We start from the raw sequence: 18310 nt of genomic DNA, 5'->3' as shown, positions 1-18310 counted from the left end.
AATAGATGATACTTATTCACTGGATATTTCAGAGGCCCTTTACACCCAGAGATTTATTTCTGTATATATTAGATCTGATTAGCCTACACCAAATGAAATTATATATAAATTTGCTGGAAAAGTACAGGCAAATGTCACAAAATGTACAGTTCAGTCACTGTAATCGTTACAGGTAGATTCAAAACCTACAGCTACATTGTCTTATTATTTTACAGCAAATTAAATATGAAATGTTTGCTCTGAACACTCAGAAAAGGAGAAAAATATCAGAACCTGTACAACTTCACTAAAGAACAAAGGACTATCTCTAAAGCAGTCCACTAGAAAATAAGCTTTTGTTTTAAAGTTCTGTTTAATTAATTGTTGTCACTAACTGTGATAACTATCTGAAATATGAATTTTATCATTTATCTACAGACTTTCTAAAATTTTTTTCTAATATTAACAACTCTATCTAGTGTACTAAAGCAATACAGACAAACACAAGCCAAACAGGCATAACAGTTAAGACATTTATTGCTTCTCGTCTCCTACCATTAATTTTCTCATACAGGTATCCACACAACTACCCCCCCCCCCCCCAATAAATGAGGACATATTTTACATATATATATATACACACACACACAGAGCACCATTATCGGAATAATTTCATCCTCCTGCTTACTTCTTCCCCCCTCCCCCCAAGTGCATTTGATTGCAAGGGCTTCATAATTTCTGAGTTCTGGCTATATCAAACCATGAAACAAGAAATGGTATTACTCTGTCTGTATTTTGTTCCTCAGGATCTAGAACAAATACAGATTTTACATTGCAAACTGTTATTTGACTTAAGAAAAATTTCTCAGATGTCTTCAGTGAGGTGAATTGGGTCTTCTGTCACCCTAAAGTCAGGTGAGACATCATACTCCTGTTTTATAGATTCTAAAAATGTTTAGTTTCTGAAGAACATAGGAAAAGGGAATCATCTGCTTCTGGACAAACACACAGAATACAGAATTATTCCATACATACAATTCTCTTTCTTATCAAAAAAATATTCCTTCTTTCCAATCTAGGAACAATTTTTCAAAGAACAAATCACCGCACGCATTCTGTATTTCCTCTTAAACTACACAAGCTATTATCGGTTCTGTAGAAAATGTTCTATATATCTGCTTTAAGATACATGTATGTATGTGCTGAGGAAAGAAAGGGAACTAGTTGGTAGATATTTAAAATATTATCTGCAAACCACAGAACAAAGATAAAAAATTCTGTAATTTTTTTATGTCGTTGCTTGTCTTTATTTCAAAATCATCTCGAGCTTCTGCTGAATAATGATTCATTCCTAAATGCAAAAGATCATTTAGCTTTGTGTTCTTTATTAAGACTTCATTATTTTTACAAAAATAGAATAGAGCATTAGTCTTCATTACTTTTTAGTTTAACATACAGTTCATTTATTTGGAAAGGAGCATTTTGGGGTACAACATATTTAGTTTATTATTGGTGGTTCGTTTAACTGTTAGTTTATAGCAGGTCTTCTTGTCACCACACAAATTATCAAGCTTCTGCTATTATAACTAAAAACCACACAGATGCCAGAAAATGTTTTTCTAAAAAAGTTAATTTAGGAATAAACTATCATGTTGTAGCAAACAAGGTCAAGAGTCCCTTTAAGAAGGAGACTATTTCATTGCCTCCCAGTTTAGATTCTCCATAGACACGGTCCACAAATGAAATAGGAACCTGTTGAAACAAGCAAAACTACCTTTAAGGTTCAAATCCTTAATAATCAGATATTCTCTAAACAAAAGAACGGCCTTTGAACTACAGCATGTTTAGACATGGGAAGAAGGCAAGCACCAGATTAGCTTACTTTGTGTCAGTTCTTCGTATCAGTGGCTTTAATGATGCCCCATAGCTGGGGAGCATGAAATTATTTGGTTTATCACCTTTAAAGATGATCCAAAGGCATTACTCAGTGGCTGGATGATACACCAGTCAGAACAAACTTAATAGCTTTAAGTGCACTAAAAGCCTGGGGGTTTCAAATGAACCTTCACCACTTTCCTTGTTAGCTAAATTCAGTAACTTTGAGTCAATGCCTCAGGAAGGCAAAAATCTCCTGCCACCACGAAACAGCGTTCTGCTCAACCTCACCACTGGCTAGAAGATGACATCTGAATATGGCAGTTAGTGCACATTTTACAAGCAATACCTGTCTTTGACCATTTTATAGATTATTTACAGGACGAAAGGGCATTTAAAACACTAATGTTGGTTTCCTTACTTAAGTAATCATACTGTCCAGATCAACTCACTACTCATAAAATGGTAGGAACATACTGCTTTTCAGTAATTTGACCACGTACAAATGACACATGACAGGACATTCTGCCAACACTGTATTAGAATATTCAAGAATTTCCATATATGTTTGTGTGCAAAATTGAAATACTTCAGGGGCCAAAAATCAAGAATTGCATTTGCAAAAGTCATTTAAAAATTGGCTTAGCGTTCTGCTGGCTGTTTCAACCAGAAATCATCTGGCAAGTGGAACACAAAAATCACCACACCCTTGCATCTGTGCCAGGACCAAGGATTTCTCACAATTCTAGCAGATCGGTCCACGGTAGAAGAGAACCCAGGGCAAGACGATGGTAAGGAAGATACTCAACAATGACTCTGGCTTTCTTAGTAGGGTCGCTTTGATGATGCCAGTAAGCATCCTGGCAACTACAAACAGCTGATCTACGGGGCATGACAGAAATCACTGAATATGTAGTCAGTGCAGGATGTCAGAAGTGACATTTCCTGACCAGTGATGAAAGAATGGTTAATATCTCATCTAATAAAAGGCATCCAGTCTTTCCCTTCAGTATAAGAATTAACAGCCTGCATTGTTGCTGGACTTTGCCTTTCTTGCATAAGAAGTTCTATCATTAGTCTTCAAGGAAGCATTTTCAAAAGAGTGTACTCCAGGCACTGTGGTACATTTCACATACAGTAAATTAGTATAGCTAAATGAAACAGAGGTGCTCCTCAGGTATAGCTTCTGTCAGTTCATCTCACCATCCGTTTGTTCCTTTTAGACTGGCAGGTCTCAATCTTCACTTTCAACTTTGCTTAAGAAATATTTTACCCTCTCAACTGTACTTACATTTTACAATTGCATAAAAACTCCTATTCTGCCTGCAGAGTTGCAGCAAACCAGGAATTAGATGTGCAAGTGTCACCTCTTCTGGAATTTCGGTATTACCGTTTGGATAATTATAAAATATATAAAGATGATAAGTATTGATCAGGAAATACTGTATCAATGTACTTGAAACATAATGGAAAATTGTCCTGCCCCAGGAAGTTACAATATAGAGATGATACACAGAACAGTAAAAATACAATAGCCTTATTTATAGGTCTATGTCAGCAATCTGAACACTGTCAGGTTTGTTACAGATATCACAACGGAAATCTTAAAGACAAAGCCGAAGCAGAATAATGAAGCAACTTTTCGGATGTTAGAGAGAACTCTTCCCACATGTGAGAAACCAAAGGAGGAGGAAGATGATGCTTACTTGAGAATGTAACAGGTAAATTGTGGAGGATGGCCCTAACTGACCCATCGCAAAACACAGCCCGTGCCTCAGCACTGACTGGGAGACATTAGGCCTAGCGAAGACTGTCTTTGAACTGGCTTTGAACCAGAAGACAAATATCTTATCTTTGATGCTATAACAACCAGTAGAGGCATGTAAATAAATGAGTGGTGGGATCAAATAATAGACAGAAAAAAGGTCTTTGCAGCAGCAGCCTGAAGAGGGATAAGCAACCCAAGATAGCATTTTTTTAAAGCCAGAGAAGTGCATTTTACTGTTTTAAAAATGTATAGTAAATAAAACCTCATCTCACCCTAGGTTTAGTATCAGATGTACAGACAGGTGGGAATTTAATTCAGCAATATTAGAAAGCAATATGTGAATGCAGCTGGACGTGAAGACCAAAGAAATTAGGGTCAAACCCCAGCTACAGACAGGATAGTGATGTTGCTCCATAAGCAAGAAAGGTGAAAGAAAAGAGCTTGCTTTATTGTGCGGAAATACTCTACGTGATGTTGACAGAGAAATGCAATACGTAAGGTTTAGAGAGAGAAGTACCAGCAACAGAATTCTCTGACAATTCACAGTCATGAAAATGATGATGAAGAACTGGTTCTGAGATTTGGCTGCAGAGAGAATTCCAGTGAATCATCTTTAAAGACACCAGCAAGGGCAATTCAATGAAATATAAAAGGCAGTAATCGGACTGCTCGAAATAGAGGCTCTAACAATTGTTTGGAGTTCTTTTTCAATGACTGTAGACAGCGCATTCAAAGAGTTTAGAAGTGGAAAGTTGTGATAGTTGGAAAGTTGGAAAATAAGGTGATAAATGACAGAGAACAGAATAAATCTGAAATAGAATCAGGTTGCTGGAGAAAACAAAATTATTTGGAAAGACCTAACTAGAGATGTCTGTACAATATGAAGGAGGAAAGAAAAGGCTCAGAGCAGCTTCCTGGTATATTTTGACTTCTTCCCCTCCTTTGAAGGATCTTGTAAAAATTGTATGCAGCTAAAGAAATGGCAACAGGAAGAGGGAAGGATCTGAGAAGCGTATCAGCCAGGGGAGTAAGTAACGGGAATTTCAGATCTGGTATTCACCTGGAAAAGTTGGAAAAATAGAGTCCTACATACGTAATTTGTTTATATCAATTTGAAAATCCCGCTGCTTCTTGGAAGCGCACGAAATTTCCTATGCTCCCATTAATCTGTAACCATGCTTAAATGAAAGCACAATATACTTATCAAAACTTTTACTATACCTCTCCAATAGTATATCCTAACTGTCTAGCCCGAACAATCATCTCCATCTGGAAGACGTATCCTTTAGAAACACATTTTTCCATTAGTTTCTGTAAGACTTCTTTTCTGTATAACCTGTAAACAATTACAAAGAAAATGAAACCTGAAGCACAATTTCTGAACTTTGGAAATCAAGATAGTGTGTAGGAATCTTAACTGTAATCACTCGTATCGTTACTATTTTAAAAAATCTTTAACAATGTCATAGGATCAATAGTTCTTGCAATCTAGGCTACTATTTCTTACATCCTTTCCAAACAGATTTCGTAGTCCTCCATAAGGAAGGTCTGTTTCTACTCCAGTTCCTTGTTCAGCAGTTTCTTCATTTCAAATAAACTTTATGAATTGCAAACCAGACCCATACCTGAAACTCCCTGTTAAGTCTGATGCACCTGGTCTCAGCAAAACCTGAGTTATAAAATTGGCACCACGACTGTGAAAGAAAACATGAATGTCAGAAGTGCTCAGTACACAATTCCAAAAGCAGAATTTCTAGAAAATAAGTAACTATCATTCTACTACCAAAAAAAAAAGAAACCTTTTATTGCTTAATATGAAACAATTATATTTCTAATATGTTTTCACTGCTAGATTTGACTAATAAATCATAGAATCTTGAAATCAAACCCCAATGTTTTGTTTTTCAAATGTAGGTGATTAGTAGATTATTGAACTTCTCTATGAAGGAGAAAACAATGATTTTTAGAAATGAGGTTTACAATCTGGTTCTTTATGGTGGAACTGTCAGTACAGCTACACACTAATACAATACAAAAGAAATAAATTTGACCACAGTCAAAATAATGTTTTTCTTCCGACTAATGTTCACTGTAAGTGGAGAATTTAGAATGCTTCCTGGACAAATGTGAGATATGGATTTAGAAAATCAAGGTTCAGTTTTGGTTTACACTGCTTTCATAGTATGATAAGGATAAGCTCCACTGACGAAAAATGTTGAGACCAAAAAGCCAGTCATGACTATCTTGCTGAGGGCTATATTACACACTGATAAGATGTGCAAGTCCTTCATCTAGTCCGGTATTATGTAAAAGGATTCCTCTGTAATGTCCATTTAGCTCTCTTCCTTTTTTTGGGTGTATATTTTTTTTAGATTCATAAAAAGATGAGCACTTATTCCAGCCGTTAAAAAACAGGAGAAATCCAAATACACTCCCTGTGATACCACCTCCAGATCAGACTGGTAACACAACTTCCGCTCTTAATTCTTTACAGTAACATATAAATCAGCATTAACTCATGCCTATTCTCTTTAAATCGGGCATAAGAGAGAAAGACTCTGCAGTAACTTGTCGATTACCTCCTCAAAATCTGTAAGTCCCTGTAAACCTGAGATACCAGCCTCCATATGCTTACATGACCTTGACAGGGTTTTCCTCTTTGCTTTTGGGTGAAACCTCTCCCTAGCGTTCACAGTAACCATTTTCCAGTAAAGTCTAAGTAATGATTTATTGACATTGATTGTGCCAGATAATTCTTAACTTGTGACAAATCAGAGTGTCAACAGAGGGGTTTAGCAAGCGATTTACTTTTAGGAAAAGGACCATTACAGCTATTAAAGCTAACTAAATGTGCCTTTTAAACTTGACAAGAGTGTCATAGTCTCAGCTCATTCTTTGGATGATGAAGCTGAAAGAGGGTCCCAACCTGATGCCATATAGATTTGTCCACTGTTCCAACCCACTTCTCAAGCCCAGTCATATAGCTACATTCTTTCCTGGTGGGTTTTAACCAAAGAATCTGCAAATCATGCATGCTTCTGTTATTTAATATAATTCTGTAGTACCCAGTACTATTGACTAAAGACTCAGTTCAGCTCACACAGATTGAGTTCAGTACTTGGAATTATTATTTCTAATTAACAAATTTATGTGTAAATATCTAGAAAAATACTAACCTGATTAATTTTCTTTTCAAATCCCAGCCATATACTCCTCCATTTCCTTTATATCTTGTTCCAGATACAATATCAAAATTGCCTTCTTTCTGCTTTCTATAAGCAATTGGTTTTATCAGAAAAACAGGAGGAATATTTGTATGAAGGTAGTACAAATTTCAAAATAAGAACAATCACTCTTTTAGTACAAAATCTGTATTTTGCAAACCTTTCAACAAACAAATAGAGAAGAGAGGAAAGCAATAGTATGATGGCTATAAGCATTGTGCATTTAAAAACCTATTAACTTCTATTATAAAGAGCTATTTCAGGGAATCTTATGATTATCTTCTAACAACTATGTCAGAATTTCATAACTACCTCATAAATAACTTATAAAGACCAACTTACGCATTTTTAAAGCCTCTCTCTAGCAAAAAAGATAGAATTATTTTAAATACAGATTTAAACATTTAAATTACACAAATCCATAGTAAGGAAAAAAAAAAAGTCTGGAACCATCCTTAGCCCATACCGTGCCTGACTGCTGCAGAACCTTATCTAATATTTTAGGCCTCCAGTACTACTAAGCAAGAAAGTTGAAAATTAAGCAGACTGTTACCCTCAGGCTCCAACGGAATGCCTGTTGACCATTTCTGACAAACTGAAATGTTACCGGGAGAGGAAGGTAAGACGTAGGCGAAAGGGACAGGAGTATTTCACCAATAATTGAGGACATTGTCCTCTACTCAATATCCTTACACACACACATGATGAAATCATTGGAATTAGAAGATGACATTTATATATTCACTTTCCAAAGCTGAACCATTACAAGGAAGAGAAGTACTTAGCCACACATGCTTTCTGTTACTTTAAACTTGAGGATTTTTGCTCCAGTTAAAAACTAATTATTTTCTGGATTATTTTGGGACAAATCTAATGAGGTCCAATCACTTTTATTTAAATTCTTGCCTTGCCAATTTTCTTACTACAGCTAGACAGCTAACACAAGAATATAAAACTTTCAAATATTACTACGAAACAGTAAATGTTCAGAAGTCATTCTCTCATACTACAATTGGCACCTACCTGATAAACTCTGGAATAAATTTTGGCTGAAACGGAAGGAAAACAGATCAGAAAAGAGAAAGGCGGGGAGGGATTTACTTATAACAGATTAAAACCACAGTACATAAAACACAGACTTACATGGTGAGAGAGGTCAGCATCCATAATAACAATAAAATTCCCAGTGGCGTGCTTCATTCCATGAATATAGGCAGTGCCTGATGGAAACAGTACAGAAATAATTTCCCTCGCTATTTTAACTTATGCAATCTTCTAGCCACAGTCTTCACTTATTTTCTAAAATCTCCAAGTCATACTAGAAAAGAATCAACTAAAAACTCCTAGAATTTATTTTCTAAAATCTCCAAGTCATACTAGAAAAGGATCAACTAAAAACTCCTAGAATTTATTTTCTAAAATCTCCAAGTCATACTAGAAAAGAATCAACTAAAAACTCCTAGAATTTATTTTAAAATGATGTATCAGTGGTCAAACATTAAAATTATTTTTCCTTTTCCCTACAATTTCAGCACTAGATTTTATAAATAAAAACCTTGGCAAACCCTACCGCACTAGAAATGCACAGAGAAACATGACTTGATAAGTGGGTTACTATTTGAAATATCATTTTCAGAAGTGTCATAGGCACTTATGAGCCACAGAAAACTAGGACACAGACAACAAAATAATCGCTGATGGTTAAAAACCACCTGATTTCTAGACTCAGAATTTACCATTAGTGGTACGTAGATTTTAGTTTGTTCTCCTTGACACCATGAATTATATTCTGACACCTAATCTGAAGATAGCCTTTTTTTTTTTTTTTCTTACTTTAGATTTTGTTGCGTATTATTCATCCTGTAAGAATTGGTGTAGCTATCTCGATAAGAGCTGGAACAAGTTTTGCTATTACAGTTTTCCTCAATAATGCAAATTTCTAGTCCAAGTCATATCGTTCAAAGACAGCACTGCTTCCAAGGACAGTACGGCAGCACAACAGAGATTAAAAACCTGGCGTACACTCTTCACTGATCCAATTACTCTTGAGTCTTTCTATTAACTTCATAAGGAATAGATAAAACTGAAAACAAAACACTCTTAACTGATGTCCTTAGCAGGCACTCTCACAGGAAACTAAACTCCTGGTTAATGAACAACCTGTCTTTCTTTTCCATGTTGTTTGCAAAGTTACACAGTAGGAGTGTCACAGATCTGTGTATTGTGCATGATCAGTAGCTATGGTACATGAAAAATTTTAATTCAGTCATTTTTAATCCATAATACTGGTCAAATTAGGACAAAGTATGAAAAAGCAGAAAACAAAGACATGTAAGCTTTTTGGAGTTTTAAATAAATGACAGATGTAGAAAAAAGTACAGAAAGATGAATTTAAATAGACAATTCAGTATCAAAATTAGAATTTTATTTTCGTTCAGTGGACTGGAGAAATTAGCTAGCTGCAGCACTCGGTACACAAGACACCTCAAGTGTTTCATCAGCACATGGAAGTGGGAGTTGCCAAGACATTTAAAGAAGGGCAGATACTGATTTCCAATAAATCAAACAAGGTATTGCATTTTATCATTTTCTCCATTCCTATTATAAGAAAGGAGGGATAAGGATATAACATGAATCTTAACAGATGGAAAGATCTCCACTTTATTTTAGGATAGTTTCCATACTACAAGTTTTAATGCTATTTATTACTTCCTAGGATTTGCTTTTTTCTAAAGCAAATAATGACAAACTTGATTTACGTATTCTGTGAAATATGGCAGAGCTATAAAATTGCAGTCCTGCATCATTCCATGCAAATTTTAATGATCAATCTCAGTGGTACAAGATTGGCTCCCAAATTAGTGAGATTTCTGCAACGCAAGTTAACTTTTGCAATGTACTTCAAAACCTTCAACTCACATGTCAGTTGATAGGTGAGACAATACTTCAGTAGTTTGAGTGCTGTAAATCTGTCAGATATGTATTTTTTAATTTAATTATAGTCATAATTCACACTGAAATGGGTTAACTGTGAAGAGCTCTGTCCAAATAAATATCAGAAAAACATCCCAGCCTTCTCTGGAGATTAACTATGGTCCAATTTTTGAAGCATCCTGCACATGGGGAGATTGCACAGAAAGTACTGCTGTCCCCTCTGGATCAGTAGGTTCCACACAAATACAGCAGCTACTCTTGTAAAAAAATTACATTTTTTCTCAATTTAGACCCCTCATTCTGTAACCAGTGAAAGCAGTATGGGAGGGAGAGAAGCATCATAATGTTAACAGGAAAACACAGTTGTACAGAATTGCAGTGGCCAAAGTTTTCAGGTTTGAGGTTGTGGGGAACTTGTTATAAATTATTACTTTGATTTTTGTCTGTGTGGTTTTTAAGCTGTTCACTTACAAAAAACTTGATGAAAACATGTATTTCTGCTTTTGGGTTTTACTGATTTTTCCTGGAACTTTATACACTAGAATCAATCAAAGAATACAGCAGACTTTTTTTTTTTAGTACTAACCGCAGTTAATAAGGACTTACCAAGGCCCAACTTTCTTGCTCTGGGTCTTAGAAGCTGCAGGATATATTAAAATATACATATATTACTTGAAGTACAGTTTCTAATCAATTTTAGTGATACCTTGAAATTCACTATTTTCAAGGTATAAAAATATTTTAAAACATACTTTTCATTTTTTAGAAATCTACATAACATATAAAAATAAATTCATCTGTCAAAATACAGGAGAAACAAACCGTTGTATTAAACAGGTATTTGATCAGGTCACATTTAAAAACAAACCCCTTTTAAGCTTTACATAGTAGTTCTGCAGTAAAAAACAAAATTAAAAGCACCATGTTAGTAACTAAAGGATTTCTTCAAATTCCACTATCTGAAATAGTTATAAATCCGAACAACAGTCTCTCAGCACCATTATGTTTAAGGAATGACAAACACTAACAGCAAACATTTTTAGCAAGTTTCCCAAAGTGATTTAGCGTACTTTTAGTAACGAACATAAATGTCAAGACTTTCACGTGCACATAGATATAACCCATGAATAACGACCACAGGACAGTATTATTAATCTTTCATGACATGAATGACCAAGCTTTAAACCTGTGCCCAGTATCCTCAGCTCCTGCAGGGCCATATGAAGTACAGGGGGAGAACGGGGCACCGCCACTAACAGAAGAGGAATCCAACTTCTAGATCATCATGACAGTAATTTAACTTTCAACTCTTCCTGAAGTGGCTTTGTCAGCATTTGGGGAGGAGACGGTAGGTATTTAAGCAGTCATCTAAATATACTTCAGAAACAAATTTTAAATCTCACTTTTAAATCTGGGCTAATTTTCATGCATTATCTGAGAGGTCATAAGTAATGTAATTCAGAGAAAGACATGGATATAGAAGTTAGTAATCATTAGTGCTTCTGCTGATTTGTTATTTTGGTTTCTGAGGGTTTTTGTTCTTTAATAGTTAAATTTGAACATTAGCAAAAAAATCGCTTTGATTCCTCATCTACTTCCATGAACATGTTGGCCTCTCATTAAGTTAACTACATACCATGTTCAGTAAGCGTAAGGTAGTGAAAAGCCCCATGGAGTTATTTGGATGACGACTCCTGAGCACAAATCGGAACACTGATTTTGCTCAGGAAACAAAGAAAAGAATTTCAGGCAAGGAAAAATAAAATTATCAGGAAACAATGAAAACTCACAGCTGATTTACACTTCTGCAGTAATAGCCGTATGAGCTGAAGGCAGTGCCTCCATCTAATTCCGCTCAAGTGTGCTTGGCTCAACACTGCTGCAGGGGTTGGTCCACAGATTAAACTTCAAAATTAAACTCTTAAGCAGTGAGGAAAGGTTGGATAACTGTTTTAAACTTTTCTATTACTAGTATCCAAAAAGAAAAAAAAAAGGGGAAAAAAAAAAAGACTCTAAAACTTCCATACATGTTATTGTTTAAGTAATCTCTATAAATGGTACTTAATTCACAAATACTTTTTAAAACCTTACACTTACACAGTAATAGATTAGGAAAGTGCCTGACACTGCTTACAGCACAAAACCATCAAACTGAAAGTTGGGTTTTTACGCTATTCTACAATAAAGCTTTCATTGGGGAAAAAAAAAAAAAGCAGCTTAATGGCTCATAAAGACTAAATAAATGCCACTATCTTGTTGTATATAATTGACGGTTATACAGTAATATATGAAATAGAAAAAAAAAGTCCTGTTACTGAGGAATGCAACTAGACAGATTAAAAATAAATCACAAAACCAGACTGGCTTTCATCTTTCCATTTCCCTATTCCTGCAGTCACTTAAAATGAAATTAAAGTTTGTCCAAACCTTTCCCTCGGGCATGCACAACGGACACTAACAACCACTGTTCATTACCCAATAGCACACAGCAATGCACAAAGCATTGAAAACATTTTCCAAACTTTATTTCATGATTCTGCATATTAGTTCATAATGCTGCTAAGCAGCTGCAGGACTAGCGTAATTTTACATTTGTCTAAAGTGGCGTGCAAAAACTTAAATAACTTGTTTAAGGATGTAAAGAAAGTGCAGAATGCAGGGACTCTGTTCCAGTTCTCTAAGGACTTCAAGTACTTTCCAACAGAATAAAAATGAAAAAAAATACAGAATATACAACTCACTATTTTATCTGATCCATATATCTTTTGCAATTGTTCAGCAATTTCCTGTGTCCCATCCGGGCTTCCATCATCTATGATGATGATTTCAAAATTGTTTCCACTGAAATGAGAATTATTTTTAAGTGAACAAATGGAACCCCCAGTTTCGCTACCTATGTCATTTTGAAAGGCACAGAACTAAAGAATGGAATACAAAGTCATTTTCTGGCAGAGATACACGCTATTGTTATTCTTGTAGCCGTAAGACTGCGCCTGCAGCGATAAACCGCGACTCTCGCCCTTCCGGGCCTGAAGCTGCGACTGCTTCGCAGCGCCCTGGGCCGCCCAGGCCCCATCGCCGCCCCGGCGCCACGCCGGCAGCCGGTCCCGGCCTCACGACTGGGAAAGGCGAAAAGCCAAAGCTGCCGCCGCGCTTCCCCCGGGCCTCGGCGCAGAGGGGATCGGGGCGCTGGCAGAGCGCTCACCGGAGCGGCCCCGCGTCCCGCTACCCCGGGCAGCCGCGCCCTGAGCCGGGGCTGGGCGCCGCCGGCTGCGCCCCCTCCGGCACCGGGGACAAACGGCCCGTGTCCCCCGGCCCCGCCAGCGCCGCTGCCTTCCGCTCCCGTGGTGTCATTTTCGGAGCCTTCCGGACGCCCGTTTCCTAGCTCTGCAGACAGCCGCTCTCAACGTCTCGGCTCTACCGAAACCTCACACCGAGAGCGTCTGGCGGCTCTGGGCCCGCTCCTCACCCGCGGGCAGCTCCGCCCCGGGGGCCCCTTTCGCCCGAGCTCCCACACCGCCGTCTCCCTGCGGCTCCGAGAGCCGCCTCCCCTCGCAAAGGAGCCGCCGGCTCCGTCCCTTCCCCCGAGCGGCGGCCGCGGCCGGCCCGGGCGCAGGGAGGGAGCTCAGCCCCGGCGCGCTGAGGGGCCCCGGGGCGCTCACCCCCCACCGGCCCCGGCCCGGGCCCCGGCACCACGCCTGCCGCGGCCGGTACCTCTCCCGGAAGGTGCGCGCCAGGAGCCAGACGACGAGGGGCAGGTTCTCCCGCTCGTTGTAGGTGGGCAGCAGCACCGAGAACTTGTCGGCGCCGCCGGCCGCCATGTCGGCGCGCTGACGCACCCGGAACCGGCGGGGCCGCGCCGCAGCCAATGGCTACACGCGGCGCGACCGGAAGCGCCGGGGGCAGGCGGCCGGAAGCGGAAGCGAGGCGCCGTGTCCCGCAGGCATGGCGGGCGGCACGGCGGGCGGCGCGGAGGCGGCGCGCTTGAGCGCCGAGCTCCGCCAGCGGGAGCGGGAGCTGCGCGGGCTGCGGGAGCAGCTGGCCGCCGTCCTGGCCGGGGGCGCCGCGGGGGCGGAGGAGGGCGAGGACGCCGAGGACGCCGAGGACGCCTCCGCCTTCCCTGGCGAGCTCCCCCCTCTGCCCGCCCAGGCCTCGCTGAGCACCGCCGACATCCTGCGGTACAGCCGGCAGCTGGTGCTGCCCGAGCTGGGCGTGCGGGGGCAGCTGCGCCTGGCCCGCTCCTCCGTGCTGGTGGTGGGCTGCGGCGGCCTGGGCTGCCCCTTGGCCCAGTACCTGGCCGCGGCCGGCGTCGGCCGCCTGGGTCTGGTGGACCACGACGTGGTGGAAACGAGCAACCTGCACCGGCAAGTGCTGCACGGGGAGGCTCGCCGAGGGCTGCCCAAGGCCCTGTCTGCCGCGGCAGCGCTGCGGCTGCTGAACTCCAGCGTGCAGTACGTGCCCTACTGCGGCGCGCTGAGCCCTCGCACGGCCCTGCAGCTGGTGCGGCAGTACGACATCGTCGCCGACTGCTCCGACAACGTCCCCACCAGGTACCTGGTGAACGACGCCTGCGTCCTGGCTGGGAAACCCTTAGTGTCCGGCAGCGCCCTGCGGCTGGAGGGGCAGCTGGTCGTGTACAACTACCAGGGAGGGCCCTGCTACAGGTGTCTCTTCCCCAAGCCCCCTCCGCCAGAGACGGTGACTAACTGTGCGGACGGCGGGGTGCTGGGCGTCGTGCCAGGCATCGTGGGGTGCATCCAGGCCTTGGAAGTGCTGAAGATTGCTTCGGGAATGGGTTCCTCCTCCAGTCAGTTCATGCTGATGTTTGATGCCCGTGAAGGGAGATTTCGCAACATCAAGTTAAGACCAAAGAAACCAGACTGTGCTGTTTGTGGCGACAACCCATCCGTCACCTGCCTTCAGGATTATGAGGCATTTTGTGGTTCATCTGCGACAGACAAGTGTAGGACTTTACATCTGCTGTCCAGTAAAGACAGGGTGTCTGTAGAGGAATACAAAAAACTGCTGGATGAGCAAGTTCCTCATGTATTGTTAGATGTTCGTCCGCAGGTAGAAGTGGATATCTGTCACCTGGCGCATGCTGTGCACGTTCCTTTGAGTAAATTAGAAGAAAAAGATGAAGGATATCTGCAACATTTAGAAAAAAGAATTTGTGAAGAAAAGCAGAGAACCAATGGCCAAGCATCTGTTCCTGTATATGTTGTTTGCAAATTAGGAAATGACTCCCAGAAGGCTGTAAGAATTCTGCAGGAGTTACCTGTCAAAGAATTTGGTTCTGTGTTAGTTAAGGATATTAAAGGGGGGCTCATGGCTTGGGCCAGTAAAATTGACCCAACATTTCCTCAGTATTAGAAATTTAAATGGGGAAACTACCCCCCCCCCGCAATTTTCATAGCAAGTTCCATAGGCTTTCATCTTCTCTGTGTAATGACTATATTGTGGATAAAACAGGAGATAAAAATACAGTGTTGCTTTTTCTACAGTAATTTTTCTTCAAAAAATTATGTATTTTTGTAGATGTCTGATTATTTTTATAAAAATGTGAAGCTATCCATGGAAATTGAAAGAAATGTGTTTCTTGGTTATTGTTTAATAGTGAAAACTTGGAATAACTACTTAGTTGTGCATGCAATAATTGAGAATGACTCCTAATTAGTAATTGTAGCCTGGAGAATGACAAAGAACAGGAGTCAAGTGTTGAAAACTTTTACTCGTTCTCCTGACTGCCTAACAAATTGAAACAGTGCATGCAGTGGTTAAAAAAAAAAACAAACCCTGTTAATCTCTAGCTGGTCAGTAGCACTATTAAGCCTGTCGTAGGGAATTGCCAAGACAATGCTGACAAGACTGTTTTGGTCAGCATCCTTCAGTTCTCTGTGGAAGCGCTGTGTATTTCATAGATAGAGAACTGCACGCTGCAAATAATGGCACATACAGCAAGGGTGTTCTGTTAAGAACTTCCAGGCCCGTCCATCCTCATGTGTTCGCTGTCAGAAAAGTGTATTCCCTGACTTGTATAAACAGAGGTTAAATGTTATAAGATGTAAATTTAAGCCCAGAAGGTTTGTAAAACATACAGAAAATGCTTTTGTGAGGGTTTAGAAGATTTCGGAGATTAAGAGATGAAGAGGAGGTGGGAGAGAAAAAATAGGTATGTGGCCTCCCTTCTGCAAGTACAAAGACATATTTCCTAAGTGTTCTCCCTGTTTGTTGTGGTAGTTGCATATCCCCAGTTGTACTGCATTATTTTGTTAACTGGCATGAAGAGCTATGCATATCTAAAAAGTTCTCGTAGATTAACTGAATTAAAAGAAAGGGAAATAAATAGCTTGTTAACAGAGAGCTGCCTGAGTCCTCATCACTTAAGCATAGTAATTATCCTCCTATTATATTAATTAAGGTATGGATTTCCTTTGCTTTTTGAGGAGACAAAAACCTGTCATGACTAATCTTTGCATTATACAAGGGCAAAAAAAAGAATGGTATCGCTGTAATTAATAGTCGAAAAAGCATATTTTAGTAAAATAAATTTGAGAACATCCACACCGCCTACTTTATTATAACATGCCATGGGTTCTAGCAATAATAATATTAGTCTCTTGTGAAGGAAACAGTTATGTGAATTTATAAATATGGAGTTATATCTCTTGCAATTTAGAGGACAATGAAAACATTGTAGGCCATGTCTTAAAGTAAGCATTGCGGTGTGTGGTCAGACAGTCGTAAGTCAAGACCTTTTAAGACAGGCTTGGTTCAGTCAGAACATCTGGCTTCTGGTGGGTTTCAGCTTTTGAGAATTGGAAACCAGAGGGACTTGTTTGAAATGCCTGACCTATGTTTTCATTTTTCTTTCTTTACTGTGATGTCAAGAAGAGACTGAAACATAAAAGGGAACAGTAACGGAAATTCTCTAATACCCAGCCTTCCAATGCTAAACAGCAGATCCACCTGACCTGAAAAAGTGATTCCTTTTCAGTCATTCAAAGCAAGGTGAACCTATGGACCTGGGGAGAGGGGAAAGACTCTTTGATTCAATGAGTGCTACTTCCAGTGGATAGAAATAATGTGTAAAGCCTTTTCCCTCATTGCAACATTTTAGCAGCAGATGTACGCAAAGTCTGAAAGAAAAAGGAGGTGACATTAAAGCTTGTGGTGTTCGGTGGAGGATTTTTTGTAGCGAATTTATATCTGCATTTCTTGTAGCACATTTTCAAGCAGGAAACCAGACTGTTGAGTCTTTGTGCTGTATAGAAAACAACACCTCGAGGATCTGGAGAACTCTGTGGAATAACGTTGATAAGGGTGAATTAAAATGGACCAAAAGCATAGAGTGATATCAGAACTGGCAAACAAGTAAGTGCATCAAGTCAGGCTGACGAGAGACAAACTTTCAAGGATCTTTTCTATTAAAACAACTTTTTGGAAAGACCGTTCTTGCCAATCTGCAGCGACTAAGGTCCAAAGTTCTTACAGGAGTACAGCATCTGAAATACGTCTGTTATTTTTGCATTAGTTCTGTGCAAAACTAATTAGGCCATACTATATAGAGGTGGTTATTCTGGAAAGAGCTAGTGGGTCAGTTCTGATCTCAAGGGAGTATGCAAAATGTAGGTTGCTCGGGGGGGAAAAAAAAGTGTTCTTTTCCTTGACTTAGGATAGCAATTAAATTCTCAGCAAATACAAAAACATCTGCCATGCATCTTAGATAAAGATGGGGTCCGTAGTGCTTGCCAAAATTTCATTCTTTACATGCTGGGGCTTTTATTTTTTTAAGTTTAGTTTCTTTTTTTTCCCGTTGGCTTGCTGAAGTGGAACACAAATCTTCCTGTAAATACAGTCCTCACGCGGTGCTGGACTCTTTGGAGATAGGCTGAAGCATCAAGGGTCACAGGATCATAACTAAGCCAAAACCATTCTTATTATTGGAAACTTATCTTTTGTTTTGACTTGCTTTATTTCTTGAACTCTATAAAACATGCAGTGGTTTCTCTGTTTACCGGGAAGTATAATAGCAGAACTCTACTCTGAATTTCTAAGAGAAGCAATAAAACTGTTTCGTTTTGTATTGCTGCCAAAGTAGTATCTAAGTATCAGTACATGTTGACATTGTGAATGAAAACAAGCTGCTTTATTCAAGGAGCTTGGAGTGTAGCTGGGCTGCGATGTGTTACCAAAGGATCGGGTCGGCCAGCTGAGTGTTTCCTTGCTCTCGATGTCATGAGGTTGCTTTTGCTTGTTTGGTTGTATTTAAAGGACTTACTAGAATTTGGCACAGGACCTAAGTAGGAAACAGGTTCCTGTTAGATGTTTAGGGTAATAGAAGGTGGCTGCAGCATTTATTCTGAATTGCTGCATTTTAATGTCTCCCACATGTAGGTCTATGGGGTAGCCTCATGGTTCAGGCACAGAGTTAAATATCTAAACTTGTTTTGTCCTGGGACATGGTGGTTATTTTAAGGCAATGCAAATCAAGTTGGTCTAGCTTTCATGCAAGTCTAAAAGGTGTCTG

At 39.9% G+C, this 18310-nt stretch overlaps 2 protein-coding genes across 2 annotated transcripts; one reads left to right on the top strand and one right to left on the bottom strand.

Moving 5' to 3' along the window:
* Positions 1-517: 517 nt before the first annotated feature.
* Positions 518-13602, bottom strand: DPM1 (dolichyl-phosphate mannosyltransferase subunit 1, catalytic). Its single transcript, XM_075721398.1, has 9 exons — positions 13495-13602; positions 12522-12621; positions 10387-10420; positions 7990-8066; positions 7870-7895; positions 6799-6894; positions 5248-5316; positions 4844-4958; positions 518-1731 (listed from the first exon to the last, which is right to left on the bottom strand). Exons 1-9 carry the CDS (start codon positions 13599-13601, stop codon positions 1627-1629), a joined length of 729 nt encoding a protein of 242 aa, XP_075577513.1. The 5' UTR covers position 13602; the 3' UTR covers positions 518-1626.
* Positions 13603-13725: 123 nt separating this feature from the next.
* MOCS3 (molybdenum cofactor synthesis 3) lies at positions 13726-16145 on the top strand. The gene has a single exon (XM_009483085.2). It carries the CDS (start codon positions 13726-13728, stop codon positions 15151-15153), a length of 1428 nt encoding a protein of 475 aa, XP_009481360.2. The 3' UTR covers positions 15154-16145.
* Positions 16146-18310: the final 2165 nt, after the last annotated feature.

The sequence above is a fragment of the Pelecanus crispus genome, chromosome 14 (genome assembly GCF_030463565.1).
Source record: "Pelecanus crispus isolate bPelCri1 chromosome 14, bPelCri1.pri, whole genome shotgun sequence".
Lineage (NCBI taxonomy): Eukaryota > Metazoa > Chordata > Aves > Pelecaniformes > Pelecanidae > Pelecanus > Pelecanus crispus.
This window is presented reverse-complemented; position numbering and strand designations above follow the sequence as displayed.